This window comes from Buteo buteo, chromosome 6 (assembly GCF_964188355.1).
Source record: "Buteo buteo chromosome 6, bButBut1.hap1.1, whole genome shotgun sequence".
In the NCBI taxonomy this organism is placed as follows: domain Eukaryota; kingdom Metazoa; phylum Chordata; class Aves; order Accipitriformes; family Accipitridae; genus Buteo; species Buteo buteo.
Genome location: NC_134176.1, coordinates 16324273 through 16343703, shown reverse-complemented (window position 1 = coordinate 16343703; position 19431 = coordinate 16324273). Strand labels below are relative to the sequence as shown.

The 19431-nt window shown below is 34.5% G+C and overlaps 1 protein-coding gene across 5 annotated transcripts in view; it reads right to left on the bottom strand.

Annotated features, from left to right (window-relative positions):
• ATG2B (autophagy related 2B) overlaps positions 1 to 19431 on the bottom strand; it is a 49546-nt gene that overhangs the window by 29682 nt on the left and 433 nt on the right. For 4 of the 5 annotated variants that reach the window (XR_012650678.1, XM_075029880.1, XM_075029883.1 and 1 more), the window contains exons 2-15: positions 16063 to 16225; positions 14028 to 14180; positions 12938 to 13040; positions 11407 to 11569; positions 10705 to 10884; positions 7399 to 7499; positions 6133 to 6311; positions 5249 to 5403; positions 4418 to 4529; positions 3999 to 4260; positions 2929 to 3079; positions 2323 to 2415; positions 1961 to 2149; positions 299 to 572 (exon numbers count right to left, since the gene is read on the bottom strand). Coding sequence is in view for 4 of the 5 variants with exons in the window: in XM_075029880.1 (XP_074885981.1) it covers positions 299 to 572; positions 1961 to 2149; positions 2323 to 2415; positions 2929 to 3079; positions 3999 to 4260; positions 4418 to 4529; positions 5249 to 5403; positions 6133 to 6311; positions 7399 to 7499; positions 10705 to 10884; positions 11407 to 11569; positions 12938 to 13040; positions 14028 to 14180; positions 16063 to 16225 (2278 nt within the window). In the remaining variant the exon portion in view is untranslated. The remainder of the gene's footprint in view (positions 1 to 298; positions 573 to 1960; positions 2150 to 2322; positions 2416 to 2928; positions 3080 to 3998; positions 4261 to 4417; positions 4530 to 5248; positions 5404 to 6132; positions 6312 to 7398; positions 7500 to 10704; positions 10885 to 11406; positions 11570 to 12937; positions 13041 to 14027; positions 14181 to 16062; positions 16226 to 19431) is intronic. The other variant, XM_075029884.1, reaches the window with a different exon arrangement.

The window sequence follows — 19431 nt, the reverse complement described above, 5'->3', positions numbered from 1 at the left end:
ATTGAAACAAATTGGTATAACATTGTAGCAGAAAATAACAGAAATACTAGCTCAGATCTCCAAAACAGGAATGCAAGCACTACACCTACATACATTAAGCCTCCCCTCCTAGTAGTAGTATTTTGACTTACGCTGATATTTAGTACAGAACACTAAACCACAGCAGATATATCTGCTCCAAAATTCAGGTGGAAAGACACTTCCTGTGTCAATACATATGAGAGGACCTTTGTCTCAGCTACATAATATCTGGGAAAATAAAAAAAAGAGTATCTGAATATAATGTTAACATTCTTACCAGTCAGCTCTTTAAAGGTAAGCTCTAATTTAACTTGTTCTGGAGTTGACCCTCCTATAAACTCAGTTTTAAATTCCATATCTGTAAATGCAAGATGAAGAATCTCCTTCTGAAGTGATTTCTTAAACCATGGTCCTCTTTCCTGATCTGACCGTAGGTCAGGTATTGGGAAGCGAACAGAGAGATTTAATGCTGGGGCAGTGACTTGAACTGAAACTTTACAGTTTGCAGGAGTATGTGAATCATCCAGAAAAACTTCAGTAAATGCTTTATGCTAAAAACACAAAGTAAAGAAAAAAATATCTAAATTAGAGAAAATAGCACTAAAAATTACTATGGGGAAAGCTTTTGACAATGTAATATCTAAAAATAAAAATATTAATTTTTCCTATATCACACAAAACACACATAGTAGGACCAATTACTATTACTCTTAGGATATTATTCTATTATTGGTGCTGTTAAGATTCTACTTACTTATAAGTCAAGTATTTGCAGGGGTTAGCAATATTTCAAAAACATGGCTATCTTTGTATTTTTTTTCTCTTAAATTACAGAGTGAGAGTACCAAAGGATACTCAGCTGCAGCTAGGAAATATGTCTCACAGATTTTAAAAGAAACAAACAAAAACTATTGTTGAGAAGCCAGCAACTACTATCATGCATATTTGCCCCTTTCAGCAAGTCATGACTTCCAGCTCCCGTCACTGATGCGTCATTCAAAACCTCCCTGAGTGTAGCTTATAGCTGACCATCATTGAAAAGAATCAAACTTTCAGGACATAACCATATTGATAGAAATTACTGATGTTTTTACAAATCTTTTAAATGAGGATTCTCTTAAGTAAGTTTTGAAGACTATTTTTTTCTGTAATCAACCAATGCAGCAATAAAATTACATGAAGATATTTGTTCCTGTATAGAAAATTAGTTAATTGCATTAAACCTTCCCCATGTTTTTTTACGAAAATTCTTCAAGTTTAATGTTATTGTGTTAACTACACTAACATTTAAATCCTGCTGACCACCTGAACCAAGACAAACAAGCTCCAACTTCTGTTGGTCTTCGATCACTAGACTGCAATGCGTATGTTCCCCATCCTTTCTATTACCTACCCTTACAGCAGACAAGGCACAGCAGAGGCAACTGGGCTGACTGTGACACCTAGAGTTTTCAATATAGAAGTGGAATTGTCAGCAATAGTTTATATCAGCTGCTGAACAGCATGATGGGACAGATTAGGGATTAGAAATCAGTCAAGATTCCTTTTTTGCCCAGTTCTGCTTTCTTCAAGAAGCTGAGAACTTACGCAGTTTGTGAAGCAGCTACCATTGTCTTTAGGTCTGTCATCAAGCATGCAATCACTGAATCTAGAATGAGTATCTATGTCAGATGGCTACTGTTCTGCATCAGAAGTAAAAAACCAAACAAACAGAAAAAAAAAACCCAAAACCAACCAAACAAAAACCCACAACACCCCACACCACAAAAAAAACCCCAAACAACAAAAAACCCCCATAAAAACACCCAACAAAACCAAACAAGAAACCCCAACCACCACAAATCAATCAGAATTATTAGCAATCTCATGCTTAGTGCCATCTTGCCTTCCTCCTGCAAAAAATCAGCAAGTTTATTAATCAATTTCACTTTTAACTTACCAGACTTACGTGCTTGTTGTAAGAAGCATACATGTGAGATGCCATCATCTCCACTGTAGTTAGTTTCTGTGGTTGAAGTAAGGAATTTAATCTGTCTACAATACTAATATCCAGCTCACAAAACACTGGACTTAACTTTATTTGTAACTCTGCTTTCTGTGGAACAGAACTGAGTCTCCCTTGACTACCCTGAAAAGAAAGAGAAAAAGCACTAAAATCCTTAAAAACAATATAGTGAAACAAATTATAATAACTGAGAGTTAAGGACTCTGTTTTACAAGAAAGATACCTTCTGTTAAAATGAAAGGTATTAGGCAAAGGCTACTATACAGAAACTTGGTGTCTTTAATCTCCCACCTTACCTGAGGTCCTCTATTATCTGAATGCTTATAATGAAGCTGAAGGCATGGCACAGCATGAGAATCATTTCCTTCTTCAGAATGAAATGTCAGCAGCTTTAGAATAAAATAGATTTAAACACACTTAATAGATAAGGAGGAAAGAGTTGCCACAGGAAAAGATGTTTATACTTTACCTAGAACAGACAGTAGGTAACCTTACATTCAAGTCAGCGAACTGAGCCCCAGCCCAACTGCTTACTCAATCCACTTACTCAGCCACTTTACTGGATGTCTCTCACCATTAAAAGAACTGGAAGAATAGTCATCACCCAAAGAAACCTCCACATTGCTCAACTCCATCAGTCAGTTTTTGGAAAACATACACTCTAATTCCCAAACTGTCTTAAGCATATTTAAAAGAGAAGTAAACTAGCACAGTCTGGCTACTTAATGCTATTCCTGTCAAGTATGACAGCAGTCCGGTTCATTAAAAGTTGCATCTTAAAACCATAACATAATAAAAAAAGAATTAAAAAACCTTAAAATTACAACCATTTTAAAATCTAGCGTCCTCAGTTATACAATTAACATTTCTTTTCTATGGAAATCCCTGTATTTTTTACATACCTCTGTATAGTGAGGCTGAATGGAATGAGAATCAGTAGAAAAAAGGCATTCCAGGAACTCCATATCCCCAATGGATAAATCAGTACTAAAACTTCTAGAGGCGGTCCTTTGTCTTTGTTCATAAGACACTTTGATGCCAGTACCTATAAATCTGAATTATGAAAATTATGAATTATGAAAAGTAGCATAAAACAATAAAAATTATGAAAAGTCAAAATTTAAATACTTAAAAAAGGATCACTACAATCCTTTTAAAAATCATTAAAACTGCCATATTTCTTCAAAAATAAGAAAAAATTCTGGTTATAACAGATTATAACTTTAGCAACAAAAACAATGGAGCTCACTTATGTTACATGTTCAACAACAGTCAGTGTAAAGAAATTTGTAAAGAACACTTTAGATAACTAACTCAAGCTGCAATTCACATAAAGCTGAGAACCTAACATATAGACAAAGTCAAATGCCTCAGGAAGTCTAACTTATGTGCATAAAGAAAATATATATACACACTCAAATATTTTACTTCATACACTGTAACAGGACGGTAAAACTTCTGGAAAAAAAGACTGTTGAGTAACTTTACAACTTTGCTCACACTTACTTTTTATCCCTATTGATATACTATTTTGCCCTAAGTAAAACCCTAAGCACCTTCAAGCAGAAATCCCCATACTGGAATAAAGATGGTCCTGTAAAATACAGCTATTTCTAAAGAAATTATTTACTTAATGGTTTTTGACTCTCTAGATTTCTGTGGTACAAACTGTACCTAGTTTAATTCATGTATTGTTGAAAAGAGCTAAGTTGATTTTAATGTTTATGTACTGTTCTTCTTTTTTTATTAAAAAACCAAAACTAAACAAAAAAACCCAAACCCAAACCAAAAACCAAACACCACAGTCTTGGACAACAGATGTCAAACTTACAGGCTATATTGAAATTAACAAAGAAGTCTAATGCAATTAAAATATTAAGTGACACAATTCCTATGGAAATAAACTAACTTTATTCAAATTTACTTAAAAGATATTTTTGTTAATTATATTTATTAATAAGCAAAGTTATACCTAAGGTGATCATGAGAACAAGCTTCTGCAAATACTTCTCGGAAGGACAGAAAATCTTCTGTTGAAAACTTAACTGGCTCAATCTTTTCTATTCGGGTAAAGAAATCCCGAGCCATTGGTGTCAATGGGTTAAGGTTCAGTGAACTTTCAGGTGGGGGTAAAGGGTCAATATGAAGTACAGACACTGAGAAAGTTCCAACTGCCAGTCTAAAAAGAAGCTCAGGTCTGGATTCATCCACAGAAACAGATCTGGATGGAATAGCTGAAATACAAAATTAAGTTCACGTAATTTTTCAGCAGTAACACATTTATAAAATCATCTTACTTTAGATTTTCATTTCTTTTTAACAAGTTGCTGCATAACAGTTCATTTCCAGAATTACCTAGTGAGCAGAATGCAAAACAACATTTTAACTTACATGTCCTTCTTAAGGAAGTCTGGTGAACCATGTTGGCTGTAAGCGAAGAACCTCTTGGAGGTTGTAGTTCTTGTTTGTTACGATCAAGAAAATCACCCCAAGTTGGTTGAAGCTAAAACAAAAGTATATATGATCTTAAATTTGACAAATAGATGTTAGACATTAGATCAAACATAAATAAAGGTAAAGGAACAAAAAGAAAATACATGCATAAACAATCAACAGCATGCCATTTCATGGCATATTAGTGCCATGTAGATATGCTTTAGTTTGGGCTACACTTTCTAATTCTATGATTGTCTAACAGCCACATATTTTTAAAGCTAAAGTTGCTCTCTCCATGACCATATATTCTCCTCTTTCTCTGTAAAAAGCACAACTGTTCTCCATGGCTTTCATTAAGCAAAATATTAGTCACATAACAGATTTGGGAAAGACAGTGATATCAACAGCATAATTTTTATGGTTTTTGAGGAATAATGTAATACAATGATTTTATACTTTTTATTGTCATTGCCTGTGTAGTCCATATAAACAAAACCCAGATGGCAAACATGCAGTTATTAAAAAGAAAAATAAATCAAAAAGCATCCTACATAAGCTTCAAGGCATTTGAAAACAAATACATTCCATTTCCTGTCTTGGTAGCCAAACAGATGACAAATTTTCCAATACAATTTCCATAGCTGAAAAGGAGTACTATCAGTTCTAAACATTTTCAATTGTCCTAGAATTTTGCAATAGTTACTGATATTGTAAAGAATATTTATGCAACAGTTTCAGACAAAAGTGTTCATTTCAAAAAGATTTTAAATGTAGCTAATACTATACCACTGTAGTGCTCAGTGGAGATCCTGCTGGTGTAGTTGTGTATGTACTGGTTAAAGACAAGTCTAGATCCATGGTGGGAGGGTCTCCAAGAGGTGGAAGGGAGGAAAGGCTGTGAGACATGTCCATTTCAGCCATTGAGAAGAAAACTTCTTCTTCTAATAAGAACCATAGATAGTAAAGAGTTATTTTCTAATGAAAAAAAACCCCAACCTTTACTTTTAACAGAAATGTATTAGTAAGTTCAGAAATCTAACTGCCAGACAGAATAACGAGCTAAATATATTATTTACAGAAGTTCCAAGTTCTCTTGACACTGAGACTAGTATTATCTATGGACAGAGATTTATTAAAAAAAGGGGGTGGGGGGATGAGCAAAAAACCTAATAAATACCAAAACAGTTAAATGTTCCATTTTCATATTCAAGTTGGCATAATTTCTATAAATTCATACACTCTCCTTTTGACAAATCAAAGTCCATATTTTCATTATTTATTTATTTTTATATATATTTATGATTACTATTTATTTAAAAATAATCAGCAAAAAAATACTCAAATAAAAATAAAGTATCAGGGCAATGCAACTATTATTCCAAATTTAATTTCCTCAACCATGCATTTGAAAAGATGTTACACAGCATGTGTAGTTTACTGTGTGCACAATAACATAGTACTATACAGTTTTAATGAAATACTGAATCAAGTCTTGCCTGATACCTAAACTAGGTGTTAATTTTTTATTCAACAGTAAAATTAATAGCATACAATTATTCTATGTCAAAGCTCCTTCAATACTTAAGTTAGTAAGATTAAAAGACGACCAGCCCATTTATATAATCTTAACAACAGGTTATTTGCTGTGCTGCATCATCTTTTATACTTGCCACGACTAGAAGGCGTTCTGGCACTCTCTGTCTCATAGAAGCTTTGTTCAGACGATGCTCCTGCAGATAAAGACTCTTTTCTTAAATAACGTTTCAATTCCATCTGAATCCGATACTCATCTTCCTGTTGCATTGGCCGGTTCTTCCTATCTTTATTTGACAATTCTATTCTGCTTAGGCTCTCTGAATTCAAAAAAAGGACAGAAAGCCCACTGTAATTGCCTTACCAGTATCCCAAAGAAAATTCAAAAATTAATCTGAAAACTAACCAACTGTTGTTAGTATATATATATGCATCTGTATATATATACACATATTATTTGTAAATCAGATGTGTATATACATGCATTTTGTTGTTTTGAAGATTTTACTTGTCCAAAACAAATTATTCTCTCCCTAGTGTTCATTAATTTCAAGTCTGAAGAAAATATTTTAAGGTCATATATGCAAATGTGTTCACATAAAATATCAGCATATATTTATCTTCTCAGTCAGCTTTAGGAACTAAAGACACAATCTCTTAAAGGTTTTACTATTAAGAAATCACTAAAATTTTGGGTTTGAAGATGACACATATCAGAAACTATACGTAATGCTTTTCCAGTTATCCAAAACCAATGAACAAGTCCAGTGCAACAAATATATCAGTATCATCGGAAGAATATTAAGCATCTACCCAGGACATGACAAATCTTCTCAAAAAGATTAACTATCTACCCTAATAGTAAGTGTTGTTACATTAGGTAGATGGGGCGGGGGGGGACCGACACCACGACACAAACCAATCCTCAATCCTGCTACTACAGTAGTCAAAACACTGCTGTTAATTACTTAGCAAATATGGACAAACTCAATTGCTGTCTGTCTGTTCTGTTTTCTGTGCCCGTCACTAAAGCATAGGACAGAGAAGGAACCAGACTGCTAAGCTCCTTTAATGAAACAGAAGCTACAAGAACCAAAATAGTTCTGGCCTCCTGATTTTCTCCATTTACCATTTCCCCATCTCTTGTCCTATTATATAGTCACTTGTCAAGCCTTATCTGTTACCTAGATTTTCATTACCAGCATGTACGATTTGCAACTGAAGTCAATAAATACATCATAGTTCTACTCAGAGCAACTATAAAACATTTTGCTAATATCAGATAGAAATTAATAATAATCTACCACCACAAATATTTTTTTTCCACTGAGGAAACTTATTTATCTTGCCAAGTTTATTTTTCGTCCACCGTAATACATATTTAACATTTACAGAATGTTCACTTGCCTGGTCCAGCAATAGCTGCTACCATGTCCAATAGAAGATGCACCTGCCTTGGTGACAGAAACAGATGTATAGAGTCTATTTGTCCATCTACATCCAACTAAAAAAAAAAAGAAAGAAAGAACACTTTCAAGAACACTTAAGGAATTTTTCTTTAAAAGTCTTGAATCAGCTATTTGGATAGTAGATTATGATGCTGTAAAGGATACAGCCATTCCAGCAGTTGTACACAACGACAGCTAGAAATTTAACTGTGTATTGCTTCTGATCTGTAGCTTGGCAGGATAAATGCAGGTGTGTGACTGACAATTTATTAGCTTAAAATAAATACACAATCACCTAATAGGAAAATTGAAGAATACCATTAACCTGCTAGTTATTTTGCTTCTTTGATAATGCCAGAAGTAATCAACAACATAAAGTTAGTATTGCATACTAATATAAAACACAGAAGTCAGCACCTTCTGAAGTAGACCTTAAAAACTCTAAGACTTCTCTTGAGTATACAGATGAAGAAATTCACCTATTTTCTTCATAAAGTGGGATGTTTATAGACATCTACTTGGTTTGAGATAGTATACAAGAAAGCAAGCTACTTATCTTTTGAGAGCAGTTCAAGCTAAAATTATCTTAAGGACTTGTATAGATTTCTTTTTCAATTCTAGAATCCTGTACTCCCAGACATTCGTCCACTCATGATTATTACTCATTGTATTGGGTGTAGGTTGCAAGGTGTTGGCAGCAGGGTATGCTGCAGGGGCAGCCTCTGTGCTGAGGTCAGGGTCTGCCCCACGCTGGGCAGAGCTGGTTCCAGCCAGCTCTGTAATGGACCCACCTCAGGACACAGCTGAGCCCATCAGCAAAGCTGGTGGTGCCTCTGTGAAAACATATTTAAGAAAGGGCAAAATGCTGTGTGGGCAGTGAGGAAAAGACAGCAAAAGAAACAATCCTGCAAACACCAAGGTTAGGGAAGAAGGAGAGGCAGAAGGTGCTCCAGGCACCAGAGCAGATATTCCTCTGCAGCCTATGGAAGGGATCACACCAGAGCAGAAACCCACAATGCAGCTCAAGGAAGACCCTGCTCTGCAGCAGGTAAACATGCCCTCAAAGAAGCTGTAGCCTGTGGAGAGACCACACAGGAGCAGGCTCCTGGCAGGTGCTGCAGCCCATGGAGAGGAGCCCACACAGCAGGAGGTTCTCCTGTCAGGAACCGCAGTTCATGGATGACCCATGCAGGAGCAGTTTTATCCTGCTGGACTGTAGCCCATGGAGAGGGCCCACACTGAAGCAGTTTGTGAAGGACTGCAAACTGAGGGACCCACAGCGGAGTAGGTGAAAAGCTCGAGGAGGACGGGGCAGCAGAGAGGAACTGTTATGAACTGGCTGCAACCCCTCAATTCCCCATCCCCCCTGCACTGCTCAAGGCGGCGAGGAGGTATAGGAGTTGGGAATGACAAAGTGAAGCTGAGCCTGGGAAAAAAAATGGGTGAGGGGAAGATGTTTTAGTTTGTTTCTCATCATCCAACTCCATTCTAACTGGTAATAAATTCAATTAATTTTCCCCAAGTTGAGTCTGTTGTGCCCATGACAGTAACTGCTAAGTGGTCTCCCTGTCTTTATTTCAATCTATGAGCTTTTTCATCACATTCCCTCCCCCTGTCCTGTTGAGGAGTGCGAGTGAGAGCAGCTGGATGGGTGTATGACAGCCAGCCAATGTCAACCCACCACACTTATGCGGCAGGGAAAGAAAACAGGGATGCAGTGGAATGCATTTATATGAAAATATACTTTTGCTCATAAGGACCTTAAGGCAATATTTACGTAAGCAGGGAAAATAAATCATCAATTAGTTTTGTATACTGTTTCCTACTACTTTTTCCATCCTTTGGAAAGACTTGAAAGAAAATTAAATTATTGATGTGTGTCATACTTGACATGAACTTATACAGTACATTTTGTAGCTTAAATGCTTGAAACACCTATTCTAATAAAAGGTGTTCTCACATAATTCAGTTTCCAGAGTGAAAAAAAAAGTTTAACCTAGACTAAGCGATATACTATATCTATGTTTTCTCCAATCTGCATGAACTCTACCTGATAAATCAAAAAAAAGGTCCTTCTTTAATTTTGTCATGTAATATTACACCCATTCACTATTTCAGACGTTGCTGTTATTTAACATATCAACAGTGTTTTGCCTGTACTCAAGCCCAAGTTGCAGAGACCACTGCTCTGCATTCTATTATATTGAACATCTATAAAACAAAAATTACTCTCAACTCTGCCCTTGATGTTTTTTTTCTGGCTACCTTAAAATATATCTAATGATATAAAAGTGGAAACTTTTTTAGCTTTAGAAACATCTGGACACCAGTTAATTTACAGGTGTTAACTGCATTAACTATTCATACTTTTGAAATAGTCAGCATTTTTCTATTTCACACCAAACAAAATATGTTATTTCACTTTTCAAGGACTCTTCTTGTTTATTCAGTCAAGAAAAGTTAAAGATTGACTAGAAATTGCAGGACATAAGAAACTTTTCTACTGTATTAGAAACTTTATGCTTTCTATAGAACGTAGTGTACTATAAAAGACAGGTCAATAGCCAATTTTAAAATTGGAGACAAGGGGAATATATTTAAACAACTTTACTTATATACTCACACTTTAAAAAAAAAATAGGCCTTTATTTTTAACTGCTTTGCTTCCTGTATCTTTATGTAAAAATAAAAAAAAATACTATTTTAACTAGTAGCATTTAAACATGGCATTATTATTTGATTTACTACAAGTTTTTATATTAAAATTCAGAAGTAGAAAAGACCATGTTAGTTTTATAATGCTGCAATGCTGCAACCTATTTAATCATTTAAGGTTTACTTGTAATTGTTGAAGTAAATTATACCCTTTTAAAACCAAAGTGATTTTCATTAACCAGTTAAACATTACACACATATGTAGGCAAAGTCAGTCATAGTGCTACAAGAAAAAAGGATAAATTAATAGCAGCAGAATTTTCATGAAAACAAAACCACTTTCTCAGGAGTTAATCCAATACATAAATTCAGTCTCTCTAACATACAGGAATTCTTCTTTAACAAATTTCAGTGTGCCATTGACTTGTCTGGCCACTGCAAAGATGTCGTCTTAGACATATATATTGGTTTTGAATGCAGAGAATCTACAACAAAACTAAGAGGATTCTGTCCCCTTGAGAATCTCACCACTTTTCGTATGCAGTAGAAAAAATAAAATCCTACATAACCATTAATTTAGTTAAAGACCAGGAAAGGATGACTAACCTTAGCTCCAGGAAGTACTTCATTTTGCTTTAATGTCAGGCTCAACTCCATTCTACCAATCAGCTTACTGATCTGTACAGGGTCAGAAGGAGTAATTTCTGGCAAGTTTCTTGTTAATTGCGGATGTGGCTCATAAATGATTTTTGGATTCCAGCTAGGTGAAAGCTTTGGTTCAGTCGCCTTAAAACATTACAGAGAAAAGAATAAGAATGTATCCCATTTCTTACAAAAAAAACCCCAAACAAACAAAAAAAACCCCACATCAATCAAACCAAACCAAAAACCAAGCATTTCAAATAAGCTTACCACAAAAATGATCATTTTACACAAATATAAATTTGACAATGGTGTTAAAAACATGTATTGATAACTGTGAAAGAAACAAGGCATGTAAATGTGAAACATTAGGCCTTTGCAAAAAAGTGTAGCAAGTTTCCACAGAACAGTGAATTGTAGAGGACTTCTGTACATTAAAGTTGCAACCAGAATCCAGTATAACACATCCCAAATTTTACTCAGTCCTGAAGTCTCTGTTTCCTTCCCCCTCCTCAAAATCAACAGGAAGTGATTATAAAACTTATTGAACACAGATTCCAGTAAAAGTTCAACTCCATATCCTTTAGAATGAATCTAATATATTAGTGTAACAATATAGCTTATCCTTCATCAATTTACATTCTTATATAATGTATTTAATTTTACCAGCTGTGTAGCTGAACACACTGGGGAGGACTTTGCTGATGCAGGAAACTCATCCCAGAAGAAAGAGACACCTGAGAGCTGCAGTAACTTGTGAGCAAAAGCTGTGGGCTGATGTACATTAATCCCAGAGCACTCATCTGCAGTTTCATCACAGTACATAGTTCTGGGAGACAAAAGAAAGGAAATAAAGATGGTAGGTGCATGCAAATTGTTACCTTTATTGTGCCATTTAGCCTCTAAGTTTGTACATGTTCTCTCTCTTCATGTTATTTACAATGCCATTGACTGTCATGAAAGAAGAAACCACCACTCTCTGGGAATGGGTGGAAATCTTAAATTTTCTACAGGACAATTGTGACATGCTTCCAGTGTGAACATATCCTAGTGTATTATCCTACTACTTATGTCTAATCTGACCACAAGTGAAGGAGTCTGCCTAACACTTCTATACATACGTTTCCATTAGGACACACACAATTCTTGCTTCACAAACTGAATGTTTTAAAAATCTGCCATCTAACATCTTTTCTGTCGTATATGTTCTGTACTTGAAAGTAACATTCTGTCAAAATGAAAGTTGAAAATTGAGAGAATAGCCTCCAATCCTGTAAAATTTCTGTGAAATTAAAATTCTTACATTATAATAGTGAGAGCATAAACAGTAAACTCTTAAAAAGATGCAAGTCTTCACATAATAGAATTTACAGTGGAAAAGTACACCCACCTTTCCATAAATAAAATGTATCAAATATCAAAAACCATGCTATTTAACAGTTTGTTTCAATCTAATTTTTAAAGTACAGAAAAGGAGGTTTGTTCTGGGAATGGACTTCCATAAGAAAAGTAATTACAGTTTTACTGACATCTCTCTTGAACTGAACATAAAAACCTGAAGTTTATGAATGTTTAAAACCAAATGTACTTCATTAGCATTTCTCAGTAAGAATCAGTTTTATTTGGTAATGATTTCAACACCTTGCAAGAAAGCATGATTACACTATCCCATAGGTCAAAAAAAATACTTTAAGTACATGTACAGTAGTCAAGTTCAAAGTAATTACAGAATACACGTGGGCTCTTCTGAAAGCTCTGAGGACCTAAAATCTTCCAGTTTCATTTTTTTTTCAGGACTGTATCTTTTTTTCTGAAAATATTTAAAGTGTCTTACTCAAAAGGGTCAGTTCCTTTTGCATATTGAAGAGGTGGCTTGATTTGCCAACAATATCCATTGACTGTTGAACATCTGAGAAATGGTATTCATTAATTGTGGAAGTGGTCATTAACTTATCTTTGGAAAATCCAGAACTCTTCTAATTTGATGGTTAAATATTTTTAGCTTAAACATGTGAAGTGGAAGTTGACTGGAGAAAATGCTCATGGGCATTATAAAACAGGTGCTCAAGAACTAGTGTCTTAGCTGTATACTAGGAATGTATGTGCATGGGCAAAATAGAGTGTACAGGAAATGGCAAAAAGTGCCTTAGGAAAAAAAACCACAACAACAAACAGATTTTTAAAAAAAAATCTTTACCTTTCAATTCTGATTTCAAGTGCAGTTCCACTTTTAGAGTTTTCCGGCACATGTTCTATTCGCAAAACAGTATCTAAGAAGGTAACTTTCACTCTTCTTAGAACTTAAATGAGAAAACAAAAAGATACCATGCAAGCATTTAAGTCAAGTTTCTCAACAATGACTTTTATAACCAATTTAAAAGTCTTTCATTTTGTTTAAGTTCTCAATATTTATTTCAGTGAAAATAATCAATTGAGTTTAATAATGTAACAAGACATGAAGTAACAGCATAAACTATTAAATGTCCAATATGTACTTCTGTACCGTGCAATGGACCTTTAATGCACAGATATTTGAGCAAGTGACAACTCAAACCAAGCTGTTCTATGGCTCAGTGTGGATGATGCTCAAAGAAAGTACCTGCTTCATTGTGCACCATGTCTGAACTCCTAAACGTTGCTATAGCACCATGCTACTTTGGTTGAATACTATTTCTAGATCTGAATTGAAACACTTCCCTTAGCTCAGACATTTCAGCACTAGGTTCTACACCACATAATGTGGTCACAAGCCCTTAGTTTCTTCCACTTAAAAAAACCCACCACCAAAACCAACCAGAGTTTCTAAAGCACTTCTAACAACACGGTGTGATTATTGAGATACATATGTCATAACAGGTCAGCTTTGTGTAAAAATAGCTGAAAAACCATTCTCTGTTTCTCCCTCAACAGCATTGCTACTAACAATCTAAGTTTGTGTGATTAACTAAATTGGCACCTCCAAAACTAAGGCATCTCACCAATCACTGAAGCACAGATTTAGCTGGATTTGTTCCGGTATAAACAAACACCAATTTGCCCTGCAGTAGGGTTCATTCTGTTCACTGAGCGAAGTATAAACATCTTGTAGTAAGTAAACGGGCTTTTCTTCCCCGCTTCGAAAACAAGATCAATTGTCCTGCCTTCCTGTTTAAATTTTACAAGTAATGCTAACAAGTGAAAATTTGTGAGACAAATTAGGGCAAATGAGATGCCATTTTGTAAAACTGAGACACAACAAACTGATTTATTCTCAGATGTTCTTTCAGATCTCAATAATTAATTCATACCTGTTTCGATAGTTTCTGCAAATTTCTCAAGTCCTTCAAAAGGCTGGGACCCTTCTCCTTGTTCATCTGTCAATTTTTGGCTAAGACACTCTTTTGCAAGCTGCATACTACTGGTCATAAAACTTGACCAATACATAGGCTCAGACCCAGATGCTGTGGAGTAAAAGAAGTCTTAATAAATTTGTGAACATTAATAAAGACGAAACAAAATAATACATTTGGCACATCCAGAAAAGAGTTTCAACAGCTTAGTAAGAAGTCATACTTAAAAACAAATTTAGTTATAATCTGTCTTTATAGACTTTAATACTTTAAAATTACTTTAATCTATTTAGATTGTATTGGTAAGAGTCTGGTATTTGAAAATTCAATATAAACAAGATGAAACCAGGACTTAGTGTAACCAATCTTCAGCACTGGTTTAAGTTAATAATTTCTGAAGTACTTTTATTATATTGTTATGATTTTGCAGGTATGATCAGCAAAATGAGATCAAGGAAAAAACTCTTTTTTTTAAAAGAATTATTTGAATTATTTTAAGGTTTCTTATTCCATTTGAAACATATCCTAGACTGGGAAAGACTAAACAAGGTTTAAGATGTTATCTTAGCATATTAGAACACCGTTTTAAATGTCTAACACAGACCTGACATAAGTAGAACATAAGAAAGTCCAAAAGCACAGCACGCATTAAGCTGAACAAGTTTTTTAGCAGCCCCATTAGCTTAATTGACAGTGCATTCTTATTACCTAATGCCAAGCCCATTGTGAGAAAATACTATAAAACTAGATTAGAAAAGCTAATCAAATTCAACTATAACACTCTAGTATAGGCAAACAAAAGTAAAACTAGTACAAATACAAACATGTTAAACAGGCAAAACATTCCAGTTTAGCATTCAGATCTGGAAACATCCATGTAGCTATAGAATTGTGATTAAACCAGCATCATGTTTTTTTCCTACTGTATTACAAAGCACTGTGCATCAAAAGAGAACTAAATGGATGCAAGTGAATAAATAAAGTTTCCAACTAATACTACCGTTCTTTCAAAGCAATAATCTTACATCAGAAAGTAAGACAGCTCAAAATTTGGTTTGAGTTAAACAAATAAGAATGAAATGCAGAGTACATATAAGCAAGTTACTTAAAGTAACTAGCAAAAGATGGAAAATAGGGTTTATGCATTTTTTTCTCTTCTTTCTGATGCATTTAAGGAAGTATTTTCTTCTATCTGCTCTACACTATAAAAAGGAAAACAAATTAAAATCCTTCAGACATTCCATCAAAATTTTCCACACACTAAAAATGCACTAAATGTCCCACACATGCTATAACAACACATCTTAACAGAATTTATGGAGGTTGGATAGTCAGTGAAAATTTATCACCAGGGCAGTTTAAACTACATCAGTTAGATTCATATGGATACAGACAAGCTAGAAGAGCTCAGACAATCCTCTCAGCATTATAATCAGACGTAGTAAGTATTTAGAATACTTAAAGGTCATTATTTCAGACTGTGATAGCAATTAAATTGTATTACTTGTTCTCCAAATATTCAAGAAGATGCATCTTTCACCCTAAAGTTGCTGAAGAAAGCCAGAACCTCACTGTAATCCCCCCTCACAGTCTTATGTTATTGGGTTATCCTACTGCCACCTAATAGCCAGCTACTAATGCTGACTAACAGCACTTGGCATACAACACCCAAAAAACCTAGCTAACAAAAACTCCTTTCCACATAGTAGTATTTTCATTTCAGTATGTCTGAAACAGTTTGGAAGAAGGTACAACAGTAGGAACATTATAAACATTTTAAGTTATTTAACAGAACAACAACCAATTGAGAAACACTTGACAACCAATTTATGAACACATGACAGTTTCTTTTTTTATTACATTCTCTATCATTAATGCATGTAAATTAAATGGCACTTTAAATAAGGCTAAGAACTGACTAAAACAAGTGTAGCCTTTTGCCTCTGAAAAACTGTAATGAATCTCCTTTTCGAAAATTAAAAATTAAGCCTACCAAGCCTTGGTCTTGGCCTGAAGACCATCTCTAATCCTTTTACTTCTAACGCACAGTTATCCTGTAGCAATGACCCCCATGGAACAGATAAAGAAATTGATTGGATAAATCCATCTGTGACTTCCAGAGGTGCATCTGCAGACTCTAGGATCTCATTAAGACACTAAAAGAAGAAAATAAAATTAAAATAATAATAATAAATAAATAAACACATCCATAATTTTGCATGTAACAAATAAAACATATTGAGGCTACCAGAAAAGTAATTATACTCAGAAAGACAGTAAGATGGCCACCTTCAAGTATTTTGATTCCATCATAATTTGTCTCACATTAATTACTTAGCTTTCAGCATAATACAGATTTCTCTATGGTAGCTATATAAACTGTATTTTTGCACAACACCAAAACCATTCTGTGATCTTACTGATATAAATACTACAGCACTGACACAAGTTAATCTATTCTTTCTCTGGCAATACTTGAAGAAACCTGAAAACAGGCTAAAAGTAAAACCACAGAAAGTACCTAGTTTCTGTGGCAAAAGTATTTTCCTAGCATGGAATTTCAATGTAATGTTCATTTTACATTTCTCTGTGACACTGGAACAACAGAACCAAATAATCATCACTTGCTGTATAACATACTTGCCGTTTCTAAATCATATTTTAATGTGATTAGTGTTCAGCACTAATTTAAAAATTGAAGCTCAGTGGACAGACCAATATTCTACAGAAACTGTTCCATTAATCCAGTGCTTTATAATGACATTATAAACAAAACTACAATCAAGATGCCCTCAGTATCATACAGGGTAAGTGAAATTGATGTGAAAAATTGAACACCAGCTCTGAAGTAACTTGGAATTTTTAAGTGAAAAGACTCACTTGTTGCAATATATAGCTTTTAATACATCCGTACAGAGGAAACATATTATTCGCATTCATGTTAAAAAAAGATGCAAGCCCCTGTTTGTGCCCTGATTAAAAAATTTAGTTAAAACTGAAATTATTGAACAAGAACTATCTAGGCTGCTTTAATAAAAGAAAAAACAATCTAAATCACATACCAAATTCAGTGAGTGCAACTTTCTGATATGTACAAGACCTTACTAAAGCCTATGGTTATAATACTAGGGCATAATCTTCAACTGGCAAAAAAAACTATTGCTTTGACCTTCCTGTGTTGAACAGGGCCACTGATTTTACCTGAGAAAATGCATAAATGCCACATCAAAAGTGGAAAAAAAGAAAAAAAAATTAAGTTGCTTTCCATTTTAAAATGTTGTTCTAATCATACAGAATAATTTAGAAATAAAAATGAATAATAGTTTTCAGAAAATGACGTTTTTCATTCTTATATCTTCTGGTGCAACTTTCCCATCATGTTATCTTGTTGCTCTGCTCATACTCTTAGTAACTTTGCTTTTAGCATTTTGTTTGCTTGCATGTTTGGCTTTTCTAGTTTCTGTTCCGAAGTCCACTCAAGCAGCAGAAAAGGACACTAACTTTAAAGAAACAGAACCTGAAACAGTTCTATTGGGAAATTTAAGAATCAAATAATCAACTGAGATCCAGTGACATCAAAACTTTATTTTGAGCTAAGTATGAGAATTATAGATATGGACTAGCATAAAATCAGGCGAAAAGAATTATTTGGCATGAAAATATATTTGAAAATATATTTGAAAATATCACAGATTCATTTAAATTACTTGAACCTTTACAAAATAATTTGCTATAGCAGGAATTAAGCTAGTTACCGTATTTTGAATAAATCTGACTCAGATGTCTTTTTGCTACCAATGTACATGGCAATAAAGGCAAGTGTATTTTAGTACATTCCTTATTATTTTGAAATAGAAATTTACTATCTAAAAGAAAAAAAATCCTAGTATTCTTTAGCTAAATTACTTCATAAACAAGCCAGCTGTTCCTAGTAAGCAACAATTAGAGCTTTCCAAGTGAAATTTTAAAACTGAAGCAGCCTTCACATCAGGACTTGTTCCCACATTATTGACTGAAAGTCTCCAGCTGGAAATCACAGTAATACTAGTGGCAAAAGTACTAGTCCGTGTATATTAAAATTCAACCACAAACATCATGGGTAACATTTTGATTTTTCTGAACAGCCGAGGTCCCAAGAGTCAAAGTAGTTACACTAATAGCCCCAGGTATTCCTGTATATAATCTATAAACACTACAACGTTGGCTGAAATAGCTACAATATTAAAATGAACAGAAATATCCACAAAAATGGATAAGATAGTATGTAAAAATACAGTCATCCTGGTGATTCATAGAGAACAAGCTTACAATGACTAGGGGGAAAAAAAGAGCTGTAGTACTTCCGTGACATCTGTTTTTGCAATCTGTCATACATGAGAGTCACGTGCAGAGAACCCCAAACATACCATTGTTTACAAGTGAAAAACGCTGATCTACAAATGGGGAAGATAACCTAAGCATTATTGTATATACATTTAATCACTGTGTATACATAATTAACTGTTCGTTTAGTACTGGTCCATAACTGCTGCTCTTCCAAAGTATTTACGTTTTAAATAATGTCCCTTTGACTAGTGAAGAGTGCGGCGATACCCACTAGAGGGCATAATTCAATTAAAGCGAGACAGCCTTACTGCCTGCCACAAAAAACAAGCTGCAGACACAGCCCGAAAGAAAAGAAGAAAACAAACAAGCAAACAACAAAAAAACCCACACTAAAACACTGGTAATATTGAGCATTTCCACAAATGTCTGTCTCCTGCCACTTTCAAACATATTTTCACACAAACAACTGGAAAAGCATTATTTGAAAACATCACACATTCCCAAGTATTTTAAAAAGTACCGAGCACAGCCTAATACCAGAACACAGTATCGTAAAATGTGTTTTGAAAGTACGTTGTAAAGCAATAAGCCGGTGTACCTAGTTCATCATCTGTGCTACCCTGGAAGTCAATGACTGACGCACAGCAGTGCTTAAGGCTCCTCTTGACAGTCACTTGACTGGCAGGTAGAATTCAGTAACATTGGTAATTAACCCAAGAAACTTTATGAAATATTACCAACACGGACACAGACCTTTGGATTACTACAGCAGGCTGGAAGTATGCATACCTGTGTGTGCGTATAGAAACACACATACGTATATATAAATACAGACATGCCACGTCAGAAAAAAAGCTTCAGTTGGTTCAAAGTGTGACAGGAGCTATTGCCACCTTTTAGGTTTTTGTTTCCTTTATCATAATTAAAAATAACAAAACCAAAGTGTGGCTAGAAAAACATATGCATAATGAATACCCAGATTTCCTTTTTTTTTTTTTTTAAAGTATTAACATATCAGAGTTCCCTGGATGAAATG